At 36.9% G+C, this 17,708-nt stretch overlaps 1 protein-coding gene across 2 annotated transcripts; it reads right to left on the reverse strand.

Moving 5' to 3' along the window:
* Window positions 1-2,665: 2,665 nt before the first annotated feature.
* CCDC134 (coiled-coil domain containing 134) lies at window positions 2,666-17,254 on the reverse strand. Of its 2 annotated transcripts, XM_087934721.1 has the most exons (8): window positions 17,110-17,254; window positions 12,687-12,723; window positions 10,561-10,673; window positions 9,415-9,536; window positions 8,081-8,165; window positions 7,243-7,424; window positions 5,209-5,280; window positions 2,666-4,541 (listed from the first exon to the last, which is right to left on the reverse strand). In XM_087934721.1, exons 3-8 carry the CDS (start codon window positions 10,661-10,663, stop codon window positions 4,416-4,418), a joined length of 690 nt encoding a protein of 229 aa, XP_087790847.1. In that variant the 5' UTR covers window positions 10,664-10,673; window positions 12,687-12,723; window positions 17,110-17,254; the 3' UTR covers window positions 2,666-4,415. The 2 variants fall into 2 exon arrangements, with proteins under 2 accessions (XP_087790847.1, XP_026552922.1); XM_026697137.2 differs by lacking the exon at window positions 12,687-12,723.
* Window positions 17,255-17,708: the final 454 nt, after the last annotated feature.

The following is a 17,708-nucleotide window of genomic DNA, read 5'->3' on the forward strand; positions in this document are numbered from 1 at the left end:
GAATTGTTGTCTCCATACATTTACTAAAGTAAGTTACTCTTCAAGTTAAAAAAAAAAACCTTTTTGATAATTTACCTGGAGTAATTTTAATTCTTCTCTGATGTTCTATCTCAGTTGATCTCAACCTTTTCTTCACCATGGACCCTCTTTAAACAGACTCCATGAGGGTGGAATGAGGGCCCAAAGTCCACAGGTGGGGGTTGTGCTTACAGCCCAACACCGTGCAGGATGTTTGGCATTTGCCAGAGAACACCAAGATTGGCAAATTCACCACTGGCACCCTGTGCTCTTCACAGATGAAAGCAGGTTCACACTGAGCACATGTGACAGACGTGACAGGGTCTGGAGATGCCGTGGAGAACGTTCTGCTGCCTGCAACATCCCCCAGCATGACTGGTTTGGCAGTGGGGCAGTAATGGTGTGGGGCGACATTTCTTTAGAGGGCCGCACAGCCCTCCATGTGCTCGCCAGAGGTAGCCTGACTGCCATTAGGTACCGAGATGAGATCCTCAGACCCCTTGTGAGACAATATGCTGGTGCGGTTGGCTCTGGGTTCCTCCTACTGCACGACAATGCTAGACCTCATGTGGCTGGAGTGTGTCAGCAGTTCCTGCAAGACAAAGGCATTGATGCTATGGACTGGCCTGCCCGTTCCCAGACCTGAATCCAATTGAGCACATCTGGGACATTATGTCTCGCTCCATCCACCAACGCCACGTTGCACCAGACTGTCCAAGAGTTGGGGGATGCTTTAGTCCAGGTGTGGGAAGACATCCCTCAGGAGACCATCTGCCACCTCATCAGGAGCATGCCTAGGCATTGTAGGAAGGTCATACAGGCACGTGGAGGCCACACACACTACTGAGCCTCATTTTGACTTGTTTTAAGGACATTACATCAAAGTTGGATCAGCCTGTAGTGTTTTTTTTCCACTTTAATTTTGAGCGTAACTCCAAATCCAGACCTCCATGGGTTGTTAAATTTGATTTCCATTGATAATTTTTGTGTGATTATGTCAGCACATTCAACTATGTAACGAACAAAGTATTTAATATTTCATTCATTCAGATCTAGGATGTCATATTTTTCTGTTCCTTTTATTTTTTTGAGCAGTGTATATTGGGGTCATTACAGGTAGCAAAATGAAAATGTTGATTCAGTCAACTGAACCATGAAAATGGTATATGCAAGGAATCATTTGGAAAAGAATTGAAAACAAAATTGTCTAAATTGTAATTTTATTATATGAAACTATAATATATCTGCATGCATGTACCATCTTACATTCAATTTTGGCCATTACACTTGAGAAAAAGAATATAACACAGCTAGAAAAAGACAGTACAGGGCAACCAATACGATTCAGGGCCTTAAACAAGTTCCTATGAGAAAATTGTATAATGTTTGGAATACTCTGTGATTAATGATGTAGTTTGGGAATCATGGATATAGCACATTATTGATCTGTGGAAGTCATTTCCACAGAATGTGGTGATGGCCATTAATCTGGATGATTTTAAAAGGGGGTTGGATAAATCCATGGGAGTAAAAATGTGTAATGTATTAAGATGAACTTTAACCTGGATATCCCTGGTTCTGGTCTGATACTAATCATCTATTGACCATTGGCTTTTCACTGGATGTATTTAATCACAGCCACTTATTGATGGTACTTTAATTTGGATCCCTGTACTGAATATGGGATTGGACTACATGGCCTAAATAATTGGATTCAATTTTATATTTTTGTGAAATACCAAATGACAACAATTAATTTAAAGATTTTGCCCTTCTAAAATTTGGGCAGAAATTCCTCATAATTCTATTATTTAGGCAAAGGAAAAAAATGAAAAAGAATATTTTTATATGTTATATACTGACATTTTACCAACAAACAACAGCTCTCGAAATAATGAAGTAATTCATATTGTTGAATCAACATGTCCAAGTATCGTTGAAGATGAACAGTAAAGAAAAACTAGCAAGTAATTATTTTAACTCAAACCTCATAAAGTCATTTTTTTAAAAAATAAAAACATAATTCATAGTTGTTTAACCATTGAGATTGCAAAAGATGTCTATATCCCTGAATGGTAAAATTATGTTTGGACTACTATGATGTGAAATATGTTGAGCTACTGTTGAAGGTGGTCCACAAGCACCATCTAGCTTTTTGTATATCTACATGGACTTGAACTGATATAGCCAAGTGGAATTACATTATGCTCATTCTGAAAGAGCTGCACTTGCTGTTCTAAATTTGATTCAAGACATATACTGTACATATCCATACTTAAAGACCTGCATGATTTGGTACCTAACTAACTAGAGACATGGCCCTCTTAATATTAGTTTGCCAATGCCTTAGGTTCAACCACAATTTGCAAACATAATAGTTCAGTGAATGAAAGCATACTTTTAGGCTTTTAAATTAAAAATGATTAGTATGGCTACCGACTGAAACAGTTTTCAGCTGCAAAGCCAATTAGAAACACTTTTATAAAGTTAGATATAATTGATTAAAAATGTTGTTACCTTATCAGCTAAGTTAACAATATTAAAGCAGCTTTTTCTGAATATAAGAACTACCCAACCTAAAAATGATAAATCCTCTCCTCTCCCTGTGACACACTGACAGCTCACAAGAATGAGAAGTCCAAGTGGGTTTTTTTTTAAACTTTAATTTTATTCAAGAAAAGCAAAGTCAATTTCCAATTTAAATACATATACTTCCCCAAACCAAGCATAGCTGGTTATCTGTTTAGAAAATAAATTTCCAGCCATGTCAAAATGCAATATCCCCTGAAAGCCTCCTCCTACACAAAAGAATCCCCTGCCAAGAGCAAATTACCTTTTAGGCAATGTTACCAGAAGTGTGGGGTGTATAATATTCCAGTTATCTTAATGTACAGAGAGATCTCCTAGTTCCACTCAACTTCAGTCCTTAACAAAAACTACCCATTCTACCAAATTTAAGTCACCAATGAAGAACTGTAGATTGGGAAAAGAACAATAATCATATTTGACCCTAAACCAGCTGATTTCTAGTGTAAAATTAACAATTAAGATGAAACCTGAACTCTGCTTCAAGTGTATGCCTTCACAGAATAACAATAGCAATAGCAATAGCACTTAGACTTATATACAATCCCATAGTGTTTTATAGCACTCTCTGGATGGTTTACAATAGAACGATTGAAAATGTTGAGAAAAAAGGTGACTTCTTCCTGTGAAACAATCAGGCAAGAGTAGCAAAAATAATGCTTCCATAGTTTCACTACCCATATGTTAAACTTACTATTGGTCATTTTTTGTGGTATAATGGTAAAAACAGAACCAAAGCCATATGGTTAGCCTTTGCTTTTTTATAGTATTAGACCTAAGGCCAAATGGGTATCTTATAATAATCAAGATAAAGTTGATTACCAGACAATAAAGGTAAATATACATGGTTTACAATTAGATCTATACATACAGTACTACAAATGAAATTCAAAAGTAGTCTTGCAAAAGCTAGCAACTAAAAACTGACACTGGAATTCTGTAAGCCTTTCAGTAATTTTCATTCATGTAGTGATAGTAATACTGTATTATGAAATGATCATACAGATTTACTTTACCTTGGTACTTTATTCTCTTGTTCAAATAAAGTTATTATTTTGTGGAGCACAGCCTTATTGACTATCTTCTAAACCAAAAGCTTTTCTTCCGTTTTAGGAGAAAATACTTTAACAGCCTTATAAAATGAAGGAAGCTTGACAACCAGATAACACTTGATATTACCTACAAGGCCTCTGAATTATTATTATTATGGCATTTTAAGGAACAATATATCTTTGATATATCCCAGCTCCCAATCACATTTCGTATAACTTAAAGAAAAAGTGTTTGAAGAGTACCTTATCTCTAATTAATATTTCCAAGTTTGTGCATCTCTAACAGAATTCAAAAGTTTCTCAAAGAAATTGTTTGCTGTCCAGGAACAAAATTTGTTGCAGCAATAATATATTACTTTTCTGATTGCATAATGATACATAGTATTACATGTGATAAATGGCAGACATGGCATATACCACAGAATTAATTCCCTCTCTTCTTGCCCCATTTTCCTAAAACTCTTAGCATTACAAACTGGCAAAGCCACGAGAGATAAAAATACACACGAAGAACAGTCCCTGACATACTCTATACATTCCAGATACTTGGAAAAGTCTTTCTTCCCATAAGGAAATATGCACTGAAACCTCATGGTCTCTATCTAGGTATTTAGTAGGTACCAATGTCCTGTTGAAAGAATGCCACTTCTAAGCCCTAGCCTTTCAAAAGCTTGTCATTTTCCTGAGGTTACAAAAGGACATTCCTTTTCAGATGTTTTAACTCCCAAAGTTTCAGTGATAGGGCAAATGACCTTAAAATTACAACTCAGACTGTGAGCGTGAGATGCGAGGCCCCTTGCGAATTTCCTTTCGTTTCTCCTCTTTCTTTCTTCGCTTCTCTTCCTCCCGAAGAGCCTTCTGGAATGAGTTAGCACCAGGGAAAAACTAAAAAGTAAACACAATGAGTTTAGGGATTCTGGTATCAAAAGTGTGCATAACACTTTTTTGGTTGCTAACTCTCTTCCTTTTAGTTGCACCAGTTTTTCTCTGACATTTCAGTGATCTTCAGGAGATAATAGCTAGTTACTAATCAGAACACCAAGCTCCCTGTACTTTTGCCCCAAACATTTGGAACTCCATACAAGAAAGAGAAAGCAAATCCACAAGATTAAGACTATTTTAGAATTCTTAGTTCTAAGGGTCATAGTATCCCCTTGCACATAATGGATGCTGAAAGGGACATCATGGGAAAGTCATCCTGCATCTCTCTGCAGTAAATGAGTAAGTGACTTAGAACAATATTGAATGGAAGTCCATACATTCCTATGTGCTAAATTGACCAGCTTCAGATGTGTTTCCAAGGTGACTATACCATTATTGCCAATTCAAGCTAATATCTGAAGAACTGTATGGAGGTAATCATTTGTGCTACTTTGAGGTAATATAAGCAAATATGCATTTGATTGGCTGCATAGGATCACTACAGAGAAAAATTCTGATTTAATGTTGTGAAGAAAAACTACAGCTATCAAGCAAGTGTTGCCCCTTTCTTCATAAGAAAGTTGTCAATAAGGGGGGGGGGATAGGAATAGTAGATAAGATGGACTCTTACTTCAGAATTGTCTGCTTTAAAGGGATTCTGGTAATCTGGAGATCTTTCACTAATTCCTAGCTCTTGAGCCATCTGTGGAAGAAAAGATGTTAAAATAATTATCATCTAAAGTATATTATTATCCCTCCTTCTTACTAACCTCTTAGTCCTGGCCCCTACGTGCATCCTTGTAGAAATTATCTGCTTCAGAATTCAACAATGTTTTTTCAATTGTTTTTATGTGATGTTAATCCCCCAGGGTCACCATGGGCAAATTAATAAGTCATTTGACTTCATAAAAGACAAATTAATTAATAAAGTAAAAATACATCTCCTACTTTTCTCATTTGGTATTTTAATTGCAAATTCTCTCAAAGCAGCAAAATAAAGCATACTGTATACCAACTTTTGCATGGAATTTCTGAGCTGACTTATTAATCCAATAGCCATCTATGCTGTGCTACCAGCTATGCAAATTATAAAGATTTTAAATAGACTTTGTGTAGTCTTACAATGTGAAGAGGAAAAACCAATATCCTACTAATCTTCTAAGCTCAATTCCTGCTAATTTTATGGACCTATCCAAGAAATGTTTTTGCAAAACAATACCAAAGTTGTTGATTGCTATCTTTGTCCTGACTGCTTTTTCAACTTCATTGCTTAGAACAGTGGTAGTCAACCTGGTCCCTACCGCCCACTAGTGGGCATTCCAGCTTTCATGGTGGGCAGTAGGGGTTTTGTCCCCTACTTTATAAATCACCATTACTGTGGAACCGGTGGGCGGTTAGAGAAAATTTTACTACTAACAGAGATACAAAAGTGGGTGGTAGGTATAAAAACGTTGACTACCCCTGGCTTAGAAAGTACATATGTGCTAAATCAGAAGACCATACTATTAAGATGGTATCAGTATGTTTCTATATGCCTATGTAGATACTACAAAAGCAAATTATCTGTTGTAATAAGTATGCAACTTTTGTGTAAACCAGTCATCTAAGTCAGGGGTCCCCAATCCGTGGGCTGTGAGGGGATTGCAACCGGCCACGGAAAGTCAGGATGTGCGTGCTTGCAGTCCATTTAGAATTCTTCCTTGTGTGTCCAATCACACTTGGCCAATAAAGAATTCTAAATGGCTGGCAAGTGCGTGCAAGCACGCGCATCCTGACTTGCGCGAGTAGAATATGTGTGCATGCAAGCATGCTCCATTTGCATGAGCTCCATGCTGATTGCACAAATGGAGCTGTGTGTGTTTGTGTGCGCACTTGCCGGCTGCTTGGAACCATCCTGTCCCCCCCCCCCCATTTGCAAAACTGGAAATGTTGGGGAACTCTGATCTAAGTAGAATATGTAAAATGCCTATACAAGCACTTATTTATTATTAAACAAACTTATATACTGCCCATCTATCAGAAGAAACTCTGAGCAGGAAACAGACAAACACAGCCTATAAAACACTATTTAAAATATTGGCTAAGAAATTGCAATCATTTGTATTAGAATATACCAGTGGTGGGATTCAAATTTTTTTACTACCAATTTTGTGGGCGTGGCCTGGTGGGTGTGGTATGGCCTGGTGGGCACAGCCTGGTGGGTGTGGCAGGGGAAGGATATTAAAAAATCACCATTTATACCTCACTCCAGGGGAAGGTGACTGCAAAATCCCATTCCCTCCCCACCCCGCTAACCTGCTTTTCAGCTCCTTCTCTTGTGCAGGGCAACAAAAGAAGACCCAGCAGATCAGCTGGGACTCGGGAGGCAGAGAATAGATGGGGGCGGGGCCAGTCAGAGGTGGTATTATGAACTACTCAAAATTTCCACTATCGGTTCTCCAGAACTGGTCAGAACCTGCTGAATACCTTCTCTGGAATATACCTATATCTAACATTAACAGTTAACTATGTTCAGTTTCTCCACAATTTTTTTTTCTATAGAGACATCCTGAAACATTTCAAGCAAATATTTGTTTTCCTCAAACTTTAACCCAATTTCAATAAATTACTACCCAATTCTAAAGGATAAACAAAGAGGAGGTGCCAAGCAGGCATACTGTCTTACCAATCCTAATACTTGTGAGTGGGGACCTTGATCAAATACGCCTGTCTGGTTGCAGAAGCTGATCCCCCAGCGAATGAGGTTGTTCCAATTGGAGTTGCGATCAAAGTAGTGATGCACTATTTTGGGAAAACGTAGGACTACATCCCCAAAAAAAGCAGTATTCTCTACCACATGGGAATAGGCTAAGAAAAGAGAGTTACAATGAAAAACTCAGAACAATCTAATTATTCAACATACTTGAAACATTGCTTTCGAATAAGTATTAATTAAAATAAAACATTTTTCCTAATCAAGGGAAAGAAAGAAAAGACAGAAGAATAAGGATTCTCACCTATATTAGTGATTAAGCATAAAAATACAGGCATATCATTAATCCAGACTAATGAAGTGCAGCATTTGGAAATTCAAATATGTTACCTAAATGCTTAGAAAAAGAGAGCTGATCTCTGGCTTAGAACATAACTTCTTTAATACAGACATTTATGTATGAGTATCTAGATACCTACTTATTTATATCTACACCTGGGATTAAATGGAGATTTAATTGAGGAAATTCAAAATATCAATCATGTTATTGGCCATCTCCTAAAATACTATTTTCCCTTCAAATACTAAAGTAAAATAGCAAGACTCTGGTCTGTTTCAAGTTTCATATATCATGCATGTGGGTTCTATTCACCACTTATGACTATTATAAATAACAATGTAAAAAAATAGAAGTAACTAAGAAAGTAGTCAATATGACATAACTTTATTGCTTAACAATTCAAAGCTATACATTTAATAGATAAAAGGTAATGGACAAAGAAACTGTGTTTAGAAGACAAAAAGTTTGTACCATCCTTTATCTTCTCATCATGAGAAAATGGCCCATCTGGTGAAACATCTGCTGCTATAAGTACTGCTCGGGAGTCTTCAAGAACCTGCCCATCACAACAGAAATTCATGTCAGCTTATGCCAATGCTGCCCCAACAAGGATGTGTGTGCTAGCAAGTCCCTTCTTAATTCCCCTTCCCCAATCTTTTCTTCTAATCTGTGGGAGAAAGATACCTAGCTAATGTAACTGGCTAGAGAATTTAGAAAAGGAGCCATGGCAGAATAATTTGCAGAATAATAAAATAAATATCTTACCCAGCTGACCCAAATTATGTCTTCTGGATAGGAAATATGGAACTTGTATTATAAGATATCTGAAGGGCATCAGGTTAGAGGCTGCCCTGGTATCTGAAGTACATGTACCATGTACATTTTGCCAGGAGATTAAGACTAAAGTTCCTCAACTTTGACCAAGAAATCATTATTCAAAACATATCAGGGTGCTGTATTTTTATACTAAGAAAGAAATAGGTCTTGATGCTCCATACTAGGCATAGGAAAGTATTAAGTGAATGCAGCCAAGATATATTGATGAAATAGCTGTTGAAATTGTCCTTCTATATTAACCTTTGCCAAGGAGATAAAACTCATGAAAAGGTAGCTGATAAAAACATTTACAGGTAACTACTGTAAACTCGAAGCTGTCCCCAAGAAATTACAACCATTTGTTTAGTGATAGTTTGAAGTTACAACAGCACTGAAAAAAGTGACTTATGACCTTTTTTCACACTTACAATTGTACCATTCCTTTGGTCACATGATTAAAATTTGAATGCTTGGCAACTTGTATGTATTTATGACAGTTGCAATGTCCTGAGGTCATATGATCACATTTTTTGACCTTCCAGCAAAGTCAATGGGAAAGCCAGATTCACTTAACAACTGTGTTTCTAATTTAACAAATGCAGTGATTCACTTAACAACTATGTCAAAAAAGGCCATAACATGGAGCAAAACTCATTTAACAACTGTCTTGCTTAGCAACATAAATTTGGGGCTAAATTAAGGTTGTAGGTCGAGGACTACCTGTATATCCAAGAGACATGATCTTCTCTTCCCAAACACTTGGCTGCCAAATCATAAAAGAGAACTGCTCAGAATGGCTGCTGCTAAATTTTTCAGCAATCTACTTTGTGGGATTGTGAATGCTTTTTCTCCCCGTTGAATTAGCTCACAATCCAATTAGCTAATGACATAAGGGCTAAACTTTCCATTATTTTCCTAATACTGATTTAGGAGTATTTAAGAAACATGCTATAATAAAAAAAAATGGGGATCAGTTAAGCAAGGCTTACCTTGAAAAGACCCTTAAGCATGATGTCTATAATCTTGTACTGCTGGTTGACATCATCGAGTTCAATCAGGTTCTTCAGTGCATTCATTTGGTCTTTGCGCTTTACTTCAAACAGTTTCTTATCTGTGTCTTGGTCAAGTGTACCATACAGATCAGAAGTCCCATATTTTGTTCTATGGCCTCATCAACATAATACACAGCATAATCGTCCAATCTATCTTTTTGACTTTAATTATACCTCTTCAAAGATAAACATTTCACCAAGTAGCTGTTTTTTTAAACTATAGAATCTAAGCACCTATCCTAACAGAAATCTACAAATGCCAATCTGAAATATACTAGTCACCCAAATTCAGGTGCCTGAATTATCTGGTGCTTCTCCTTAGATCTTATTGGTAAATACCAGACCTATGCAGAATAGGATTGCACTCATCTATGACAAGATGGGAGACAAACACATGAACTCAATACATATTACTGAGACTTAGTTGTACAAAAATGGGTATGTTGGAAATTTGCCAGATGATTTCAGATCCTACTTCAGTCACAATACCAAACCCAGAGTTGTTTTGTGACAGTTCATGAGAACTTTAAGGTGATAAGGAACACTACTCCAAAATGATTGGTTGTATGAGCCTACATCTTGAAATGCTGACCACCTAGCTGCTCAGAAGTGGCCCTTCATGAGCACCTGAAATTCATGTCAGGTTGATATTGGAGTTCCTGAGACCTGATATTGGAGTTCCTGAGACCCAACTGAGGGATGGGATAAGGTTTTCCAGTGTTGATGGATTCTAAGACAACCATGGGATCGTCAGAAATAATTGTGGCTCCAAAACACATGGATGAGCACACACTTGATTTGGTCTTCATTTTGGAAGACATTAAGTAGGATATGAGTATGGAAGACATTAATGTTTTCTTTTATTATGGCCCAATAACTCTTTGTCAAGCTGCAGATTATAACAGCCCTGGAACTCTGTAACACTGCAGACCATTCAAAAAGGTCTCTAATGAATCCAGAGGTATTCCACATGATGCCTCAAGATTATCCCAATTTAGTAGACAATTTCATCTTGCTCCTAGTCTATCTATGAAATGTGAAGGTGGCAAATTTCAAATCCAAGACCCAAAACTGGAAGGATACAGATTTCCAATCCTGAATCTGAGCTTTTCTTCTCTGTGTCAGTCGTCATACCTCTTGGTAATATCAGTGTAAAGAGAAATGTGCAAGCCATGAAATAATCCATTATTAAAATCCTATATTGGAGGGGGAAAAAAGATAGTGACAGAGAAATAACAAATTTCTGTGATTCACATTAAAAACATATCCACCCCATAACAGACAATGGGGTACACGCTATCAACCTAGTTAGTTATAATCTGTGAATGGTAGTACAGTACATCAGGAACAAGAGATAACTTGGTCTAGCATTAAGGCACCAGGCTAGAAATCAGGAGGCTATGAATCCTAGCTCTGCATAAAAACTAGCTAGATGACTTTGAAACAGTCGCTTTCTCTCAGTCCAAGTCACCTCACAGGGTTGTTATTGTAGTGACAAAAGTAGGAGGAGAAAGGAGTATAAGATACGTACTTGTAAGTACAGTAAAAGTGGGTTCAAAATAGATAAATATGTTCCAAATTTTAGCCAATCATTTCTTTACCTGCCTCAGAGACAATCTGAATGTCACTCATGTCTAATTTGGCAATATATATCCAAAATCAATTCATGTTATTAAAATGGATTCAGGATATTCAGTCTATGAGAAATTCACTACAGTAAAGCAGGAACTGTGTTTGTTTATTCCTGCTGTGCTTTTAGTATTTACAGTACTGTATACTGTATATATTTTTGGTAAGGGGCATTAGTCAATACACACTTAAGGTATTCCATATCTCTTCAATAGACAGCACATGTAATGCTTATATTTAAAAAACCTCAGAAAAGTACTGGAAAATAATACAATTTATTTTAAAAAATCCTTAAAATAAAATATGAACTGAAACCAAAGACACTTCAATTAAGTATAGTTCTAGAAAACATAAATGAGAAAAATCACAATGTGCTAAGATATATCTTAACAGCTGCAGGAACAAACGTTTCAAAGCACTGGAAAAGAGAGAACTTGCTAAGGATACTAGATTGGGAGTAAAAAACAATTAAAATGTTTTGGGCAATCCATAAATGTGAAACCAGAATTTATTAGTAAAGGAATAGAAATCCTGATATTTCACAATACTATTCTTCTCACGCTGTTATTGTCCATGGCATCTATTTCCACAGAAAACATTAAACCAATCTGCTATCTTGGAAACAGCTGCTACAGTAAATGCAGGGTGCTCTGCATCAATAATACTGAAAAAAGCAACATGCCCAAAATGCTTAAAGAGAACATTACTCGTATGGTGGACATGATTTATCCAAAGAAATTGGAAAGAAATGGAAAGGTCTTTAATCACTCCTAAATAAGGAGTCACTGTTCACTGAGCTTGGTTGTTTTTTTGCAGATGTTTCATTACCAAAACTAGGTGCTACTACTGATGATGCTATCTAGTTTGAGTGATGAAACATCTGCAAGAAAACAGCCAACCCTGAGCTATAAATATTCGCCTTTATTGGTATCATTCCTGAATACTCAATGGAAAGAGAAGACAATAGTCATACAGACTGTCAACCCTGAAGCTGACCTGACCGAAGCCATTTTTACCTCTTCAGTGTTGCCACATTAGACCTGAGGGATAGGGAAAAGAGATTTGAGATAGAGGGGATTCTGTAGCCGAAACAAAACACTTTCTCTTGGGAACCAAGGACATTCGCACACCTGGTCGGACGAAGGCAGAGTGATGCTCCCTGGTTGTCAGACCACACCGTGATTGGACCATGTGACTGATTGTTTTGAGAAAGAGAAAAAACGTTTACTTTTAATTAGGTGAAAACTGTGGGAGTCTTTAGAATCAGTTTTCACCAGACCTCTGCCAATGTATTTCCAACAAAGCTATTCTTTGGGGAATTCACCTGCCTCAGAGTTTTGCTTGCTATGGAATTACTACTTGGAATCCTGACATAGATATTCCACAGATATGGTTTAGATTTTTTGTATCAGAACATTTGGAAAGATTAGCAAAACTGTATTTTACTGAATGCAAAATGAAATAGCAATTGGGATAATTTTAAACCAAACCTTAACACAACTTTAACTTTGTGCATCTTTAAACACTGAATCATTATATAGCACTGTACTATAATTTCAAATAAGCTTTAAAGGATAAACCTTAAACATGCTGCAACTGACTCAATTTAGTCATGAACTGTGGAAAAAGAAGGAGAGACTATATAAGCAAAGAAGTCTGTTGAAAAGAAAAAGTTGTTCAATAAATTGCTTCATGTCATGAAAAAACCCCAAGTAAACATCAAATGGAACATAATTAATAGAAATTATTTACATTGCAAATGCTGTGCTTCTTAACACAATAAAGGATACAAGTTACAGAGATGTGTACAAGCAGTCCCTGACATACACAACTGAGCCCAAAATTTCTCTTGTTAAGTGAGACATTTGTTAGGTGAATTTTTCCACATTTTACGACATTTCTTGCTCAAGTTGTTAAGTGTATCACTGCAGTTTATAAGTTAATAACCTGGTTCTTAAGTGAATCTGTTTTCCTCATTGACTTTGTCAGAAGGTTTCAAAAGGGGATCACATGACCCCAGGATGCTGCAACGGTCATAAATATGAACCAGCTGGCAAGAATCTGAATTTTGATCACATGATCATGGGGATGCTGCAAACATCATAAATGTGAAAAATGGTCATAAGTTGCTTTTCTCACTAAATGAACTATTGTAAGTTGAGGACTACTGCCTTTGTTGTTTCATATGCTAAATATTCTGATGAATCAAAGTGATGCAAAATGAAATCTCACCAAACAGACACCAGCCTCCTATGTAATAGTCATATTTTTATCTAGATCCTCAAACCTGAACACCCATACAAGAATTGTTTTTCCATGGGATCAACCAGGACTTTGTAAAACAGGCTCGTGGTATCAGATCTCTTTCTCTCTACATATGAAACCATTCTGATGCCCTTCTGAAAAAGGATATAATCAAACTTGGAAAAATGCAGAAATGAACACAGAAAATGATCATAGGATTAGAACACATGGACAATTGATACAGGTAGTCCTTGACACAGGGCCATAAATTTTCTGTTATAAGCAAGACAACTGTTAAAGAGAATTTTGCCCCATACCCTTCTTGCCCCAGTTGTTAAGTAAATCAGTGCAGTTGTTATGTTAGTAACACAGCTAAGTGAATCTGCCTTCGCCATTGACTTGGTTGGTGTTCTGACCCAAACCTGGTTCCAAGAGAGCAAACACAAGACAAAGGCACAACCTTTTAATGTTTCAGCTAAGAACCCTGTTTCTTCACAGATAAAAGGATGCTTCCAACTAATTAACTCTGACAAGAAAGAGCCGTATGAAGTTTTTGCAAGGCTGCCAAAAAAACAACAGAAAAGAAATAGTTTACAACACAAGAGTCTTCCAATACCAACTGTAATGTCCACAAAGTTGAGTTTCAAAACGTCTTTGCTTCCTACAAAGAATGTTCGCTTCACAGCTGCCTTTTATCTTCTTGAAGGAGGGGCCATTACCTTGTAGCCTTACTCCCTAGTTGCCCGTGCTGTTGTAGCTGCTCTTTCCTGCATGGCACAAGCTCCTCGGGAACCTCCTCATCGCAGCCCCCACAATCTCTGAAGGCAGCAATCCACTCCCTAATGGTCCTGGCCCTTCATCTGTGTCCTCGCTCTCCTCAGCCATCCGTACCTGCTGCTGGCTAACCACAACAGTTGGTCAGAAGGTTGCAAAAGGTGATCACATGACCTCAGCACACTGAACCATCATAAATATGAGCCAGTTGTCAAGTATCTGAATTATGATCAGGTAGGGTGACCATGGGGATGCTGCAACAGTTATTGGTGTGAAAAATGGTCAAGTCACTTTTTTTCAGTGCCATTGTAACCTTGAAATGTCACTAAATGAACTGTTGTAAATCGAGGACTACCTGTATGTTTTTTTAGTTCAGTGTTTTGGATATGATAAAGGTTAATATTAAAATTGTTTCCAAGTGCCAGAATTTGACCTATTCATGTTTTTGGAATTGTTTTAGAAAAACAATATTACTTATATAACTGAGTATATAAAATGTAGATAACAATAATTATATCTGGAATTAGACTTCTGCCACCTATGATTTTGAAATGTTTTTCAGATCTATGAAAGCTTAGTGATTAATGGGTGGTGATTCATAATTTTGAAAATGTATCATATTATTATTTATTCTTTACATATATTTTATATTTTATTAATTTTTAATTATTCGCAAGCATTTCGTACCATGGTAGAACAAGCATCTTACCTATATAGTAACTGAGATTATACACTTAATTCTGAACCAGGTGGAGCTAGCTAGCAAGAGATATATTAGTCCATTAGAAGTCTGTAGACCAGGCTATGAGTTCACTCTTAAGTGCTGCTTGTAGTTTTGTAAAGGAACACCCATTCACCAAGAGAGAATACAAGCAGAGTCATGTTAGATCACAGAAAAAGTCTTTTTATTCCAGTATTCTGTCCCCACAGTGACATTTAAATTCCTACAGGACCTTTGTAAGGAGGGCATCGGCAATTACATCAATTCATATTTTTTGGAAAAAGGTATTCACAGATATGCCACCACTGATACTGAAGATATAGCCTTCATGATTAGTTATTATTGATATTTTATCCTACATAAATTCTCTAAATCTATTTTAAAGACCTCTAAATGATGCCTTCAGTAGATCTTTTGGTAAACTATTCCACAGCTTGACTATGAATTTAGTAGTAAGTCTCTTATAGGGCCCAACTCTGTTCTTTATTAGCATTACTATCCATTCCGCAAACAGAGAATGAAAATCATTACTGATAAATAAACTTATTAACATGAGGAATATAAACAAAAGTACAGAAAAGAAGCAAAACTGCTCTTACCTAGAATCATTTTGATATTTATATAAATAAAAGCTTTCTTTCAAAAACTGTACAGATGAGAGTTTGAGGAAAATTTCCAAGATAAAAGTATTTAGAGTAATAGCATGAATACCTAATAACCCAACATTTTGAATCTGTGGGGGATATAAGACATATCAGAATATACAAAAACAACATAATCTATCTTTCTAAACTGCTTCTCCAATACATCTAATCTTTAATCTAGTTTTGGCTGAAGGAACAAGAACCAATCACTGCACAAAACCCAGTGTAGGTTTCATATGAGGTAGACAAGTGGAATTTGTCAATGATGATAACACACGAGAGACCTGTAACTTCAAAAAATGGGGGAAGCCATGAATTCAATAGTGCACTTTCAGATCCTCAGGAAGGAAGTCAATACAGTAGTCACTGCATTACCTCTAAAGGTTAATGTTATTTCAGTGTGGAGGTTGGTCCTTGACTTACAATAGTTCATTTAGTGACCTTTCAAAGTTACAATGGCACTGAGAAGTGATTTATGACCATTTTCACATTACAACCTTTGATTTATCCCTATGATCATGTGATCAAAATTCAGATGCTTGGCAACTGGTTCATACTTATTACTATTACTGTGTCCCAAGGTCATGTGATCACTTTTTACACTTTTGACAAGCAAAATCAATGGGAAAGACAGATCCACTTAACAACTGTGTTACTAATCAACTGTGGTGATTCACTTAATAACTGTGGCAAGAAAGGTTGTAAAGTGGGGCAAAATTCACTTAACAAACATCTCATTTAACAGCAGACATTTTGGGCTCAATTGTGGTTAGCTGTCAAAGGCTATCTGTAGTTGTCTGATAATTTTATAGATTCAAGAGGAGACTGCCCAACCAAATATAAAAACTCTACTTGCAAGTAACCACCTAAAGTTTTTTCCACCAGGCAATCAAGCATTTTAATACGTAGGTTAAATGAGATTTAAATACGTAGATTTAAATACGTAGGTATTTTATTTATGTATATTACCTTACAAAGTATATTCATATAACAAAAAATAAATTTTTATCGAGCTTGTTGCCAAAATCGCTACACTGAACGTCTGTGAAGGCGTCAGTAGTCAAGCTGGCATCAAAAGTAGTAGTATTAACGTGGCGGAATTTTCGCTAAGTCTTCAGACAATTTAACTGAGTTGCTGTTTTCCCGCGAGTGGAGTGGCGAGTGTAAAGCATGCTGATTGAATTATGGGAGTCGGGATCCTCGATTAAAAACGTAAAGGTATATTTAAAAAATCGGGATTTTGGCGCGTGTGCTTCGAAACTGCTTAACCATCTACTAAATAGAGAGAGAGAAACCCTATCAACAGACGGAAGACCTTCTGTCTTCTACTTGCCGCTCCTAAGAGATTCATTAGACTTCACAATACTAATATCTCATTTAGGCCTCTCTTCCCTAGCGCTATCCTTTTTGTACCTGCAATCTTATCTATAGCATTGGAGTCGCGAAGAACCGGCACTGGGCAAATTATTAAGTATTTTCCCGCTTGCCCTGCAGTTCAAGATCACCTCTCAAAATCTGCAGCTCAACAGTAATACACCCTGAATATTTTCCCGCTTTCAGACCGCGAGAAATGCTCGTTATCCAACCAATCGCTGCTAGACGCCTAATAAAAATCCTTACCAGCTGCCTCAATCAACCACCATTCGCCACAGCAGGACTTTACTCCGACGAGACCGTCATGCTGCAACATCTCTTCCTTTTCCCAGTAGCCTTTTTTCGGCTGACTGGCCCTGCTGTTAGCAAACCTCATACCCTACACTAATACGTCACTTCCTCCAACGGCTTCCCAAACTTCCCCGTATTGTAGTTCCGCTTGTAATTTTGGCGGGGCCTTTCCCCCATTTACTACTATAGTTTTTGGCTCGTTCAAATGGCTGTTTTTTGACTTGCAGTTGTAAGGCGCTTTTCTTGAATTACAGAAGCAGAAGCGTGAAGTCAAACATACTATAGACTATTTTGGAAAGCTTGTACGTTGAAACAAGAGACATTTGAAATAATTAGTGTGAAAAGTTGATAGTTGAGGAAGGAGAAATAGAAATATTAATGAAAACGTGAGTAATATTGTTTCAGTAAAAAATAATATTCTTGATGGCGATTCTCTGTTACTTCTAGTGATTTGAATTCCACAACTGGATTGCAGGAAAAACAAATCATTAGGACTTTCATGATCAGGTGTTTAGGTTTGGGACTTGTATGCAGAAAAATATGAGACTGCACCT

Source organism: Pseudonaja textilis, chromosome 5 (genome assembly GCF_049901715.1).
Source record: "Pseudonaja textilis isolate UNSWEBS1 chromosome 5, rPseTex1.2, whole genome shotgun sequence".
Classification (NCBI taxonomy): Eukaryota; Metazoa; Chordata; class Lepidosauria; order Squamata; family Elapidae; genus Pseudonaja; species Pseudonaja textilis.

What these genes read in the sequence shown, in the direction of transcription:
- CCDC134 (XM_026697137.2), bottom strand. Translation starts at nt 10,663, where the DNA reads ATGGATTATTTCATGGCTTGCACATTTCTCTTTACACTGATATTACCA. An exon ending in AGATTCAGGATTGGAAATCT is followed by an intron (nt 9,537 to 10,560) that starts GTATCCTTCCAG and finishes ACCAAGACACAG; the next exon opens with ATAAGAAACTGTTTGAAGTA. An exon ending in TGCTTAAGGGTCTTTTCAAG is followed by an intron (nt 8,166 to 9,414) that starts GTAAGCCTTGCT and finishes TGTGATGGGCAG; the next exon opens with GTTCTTGAAGACTCCCGAGC.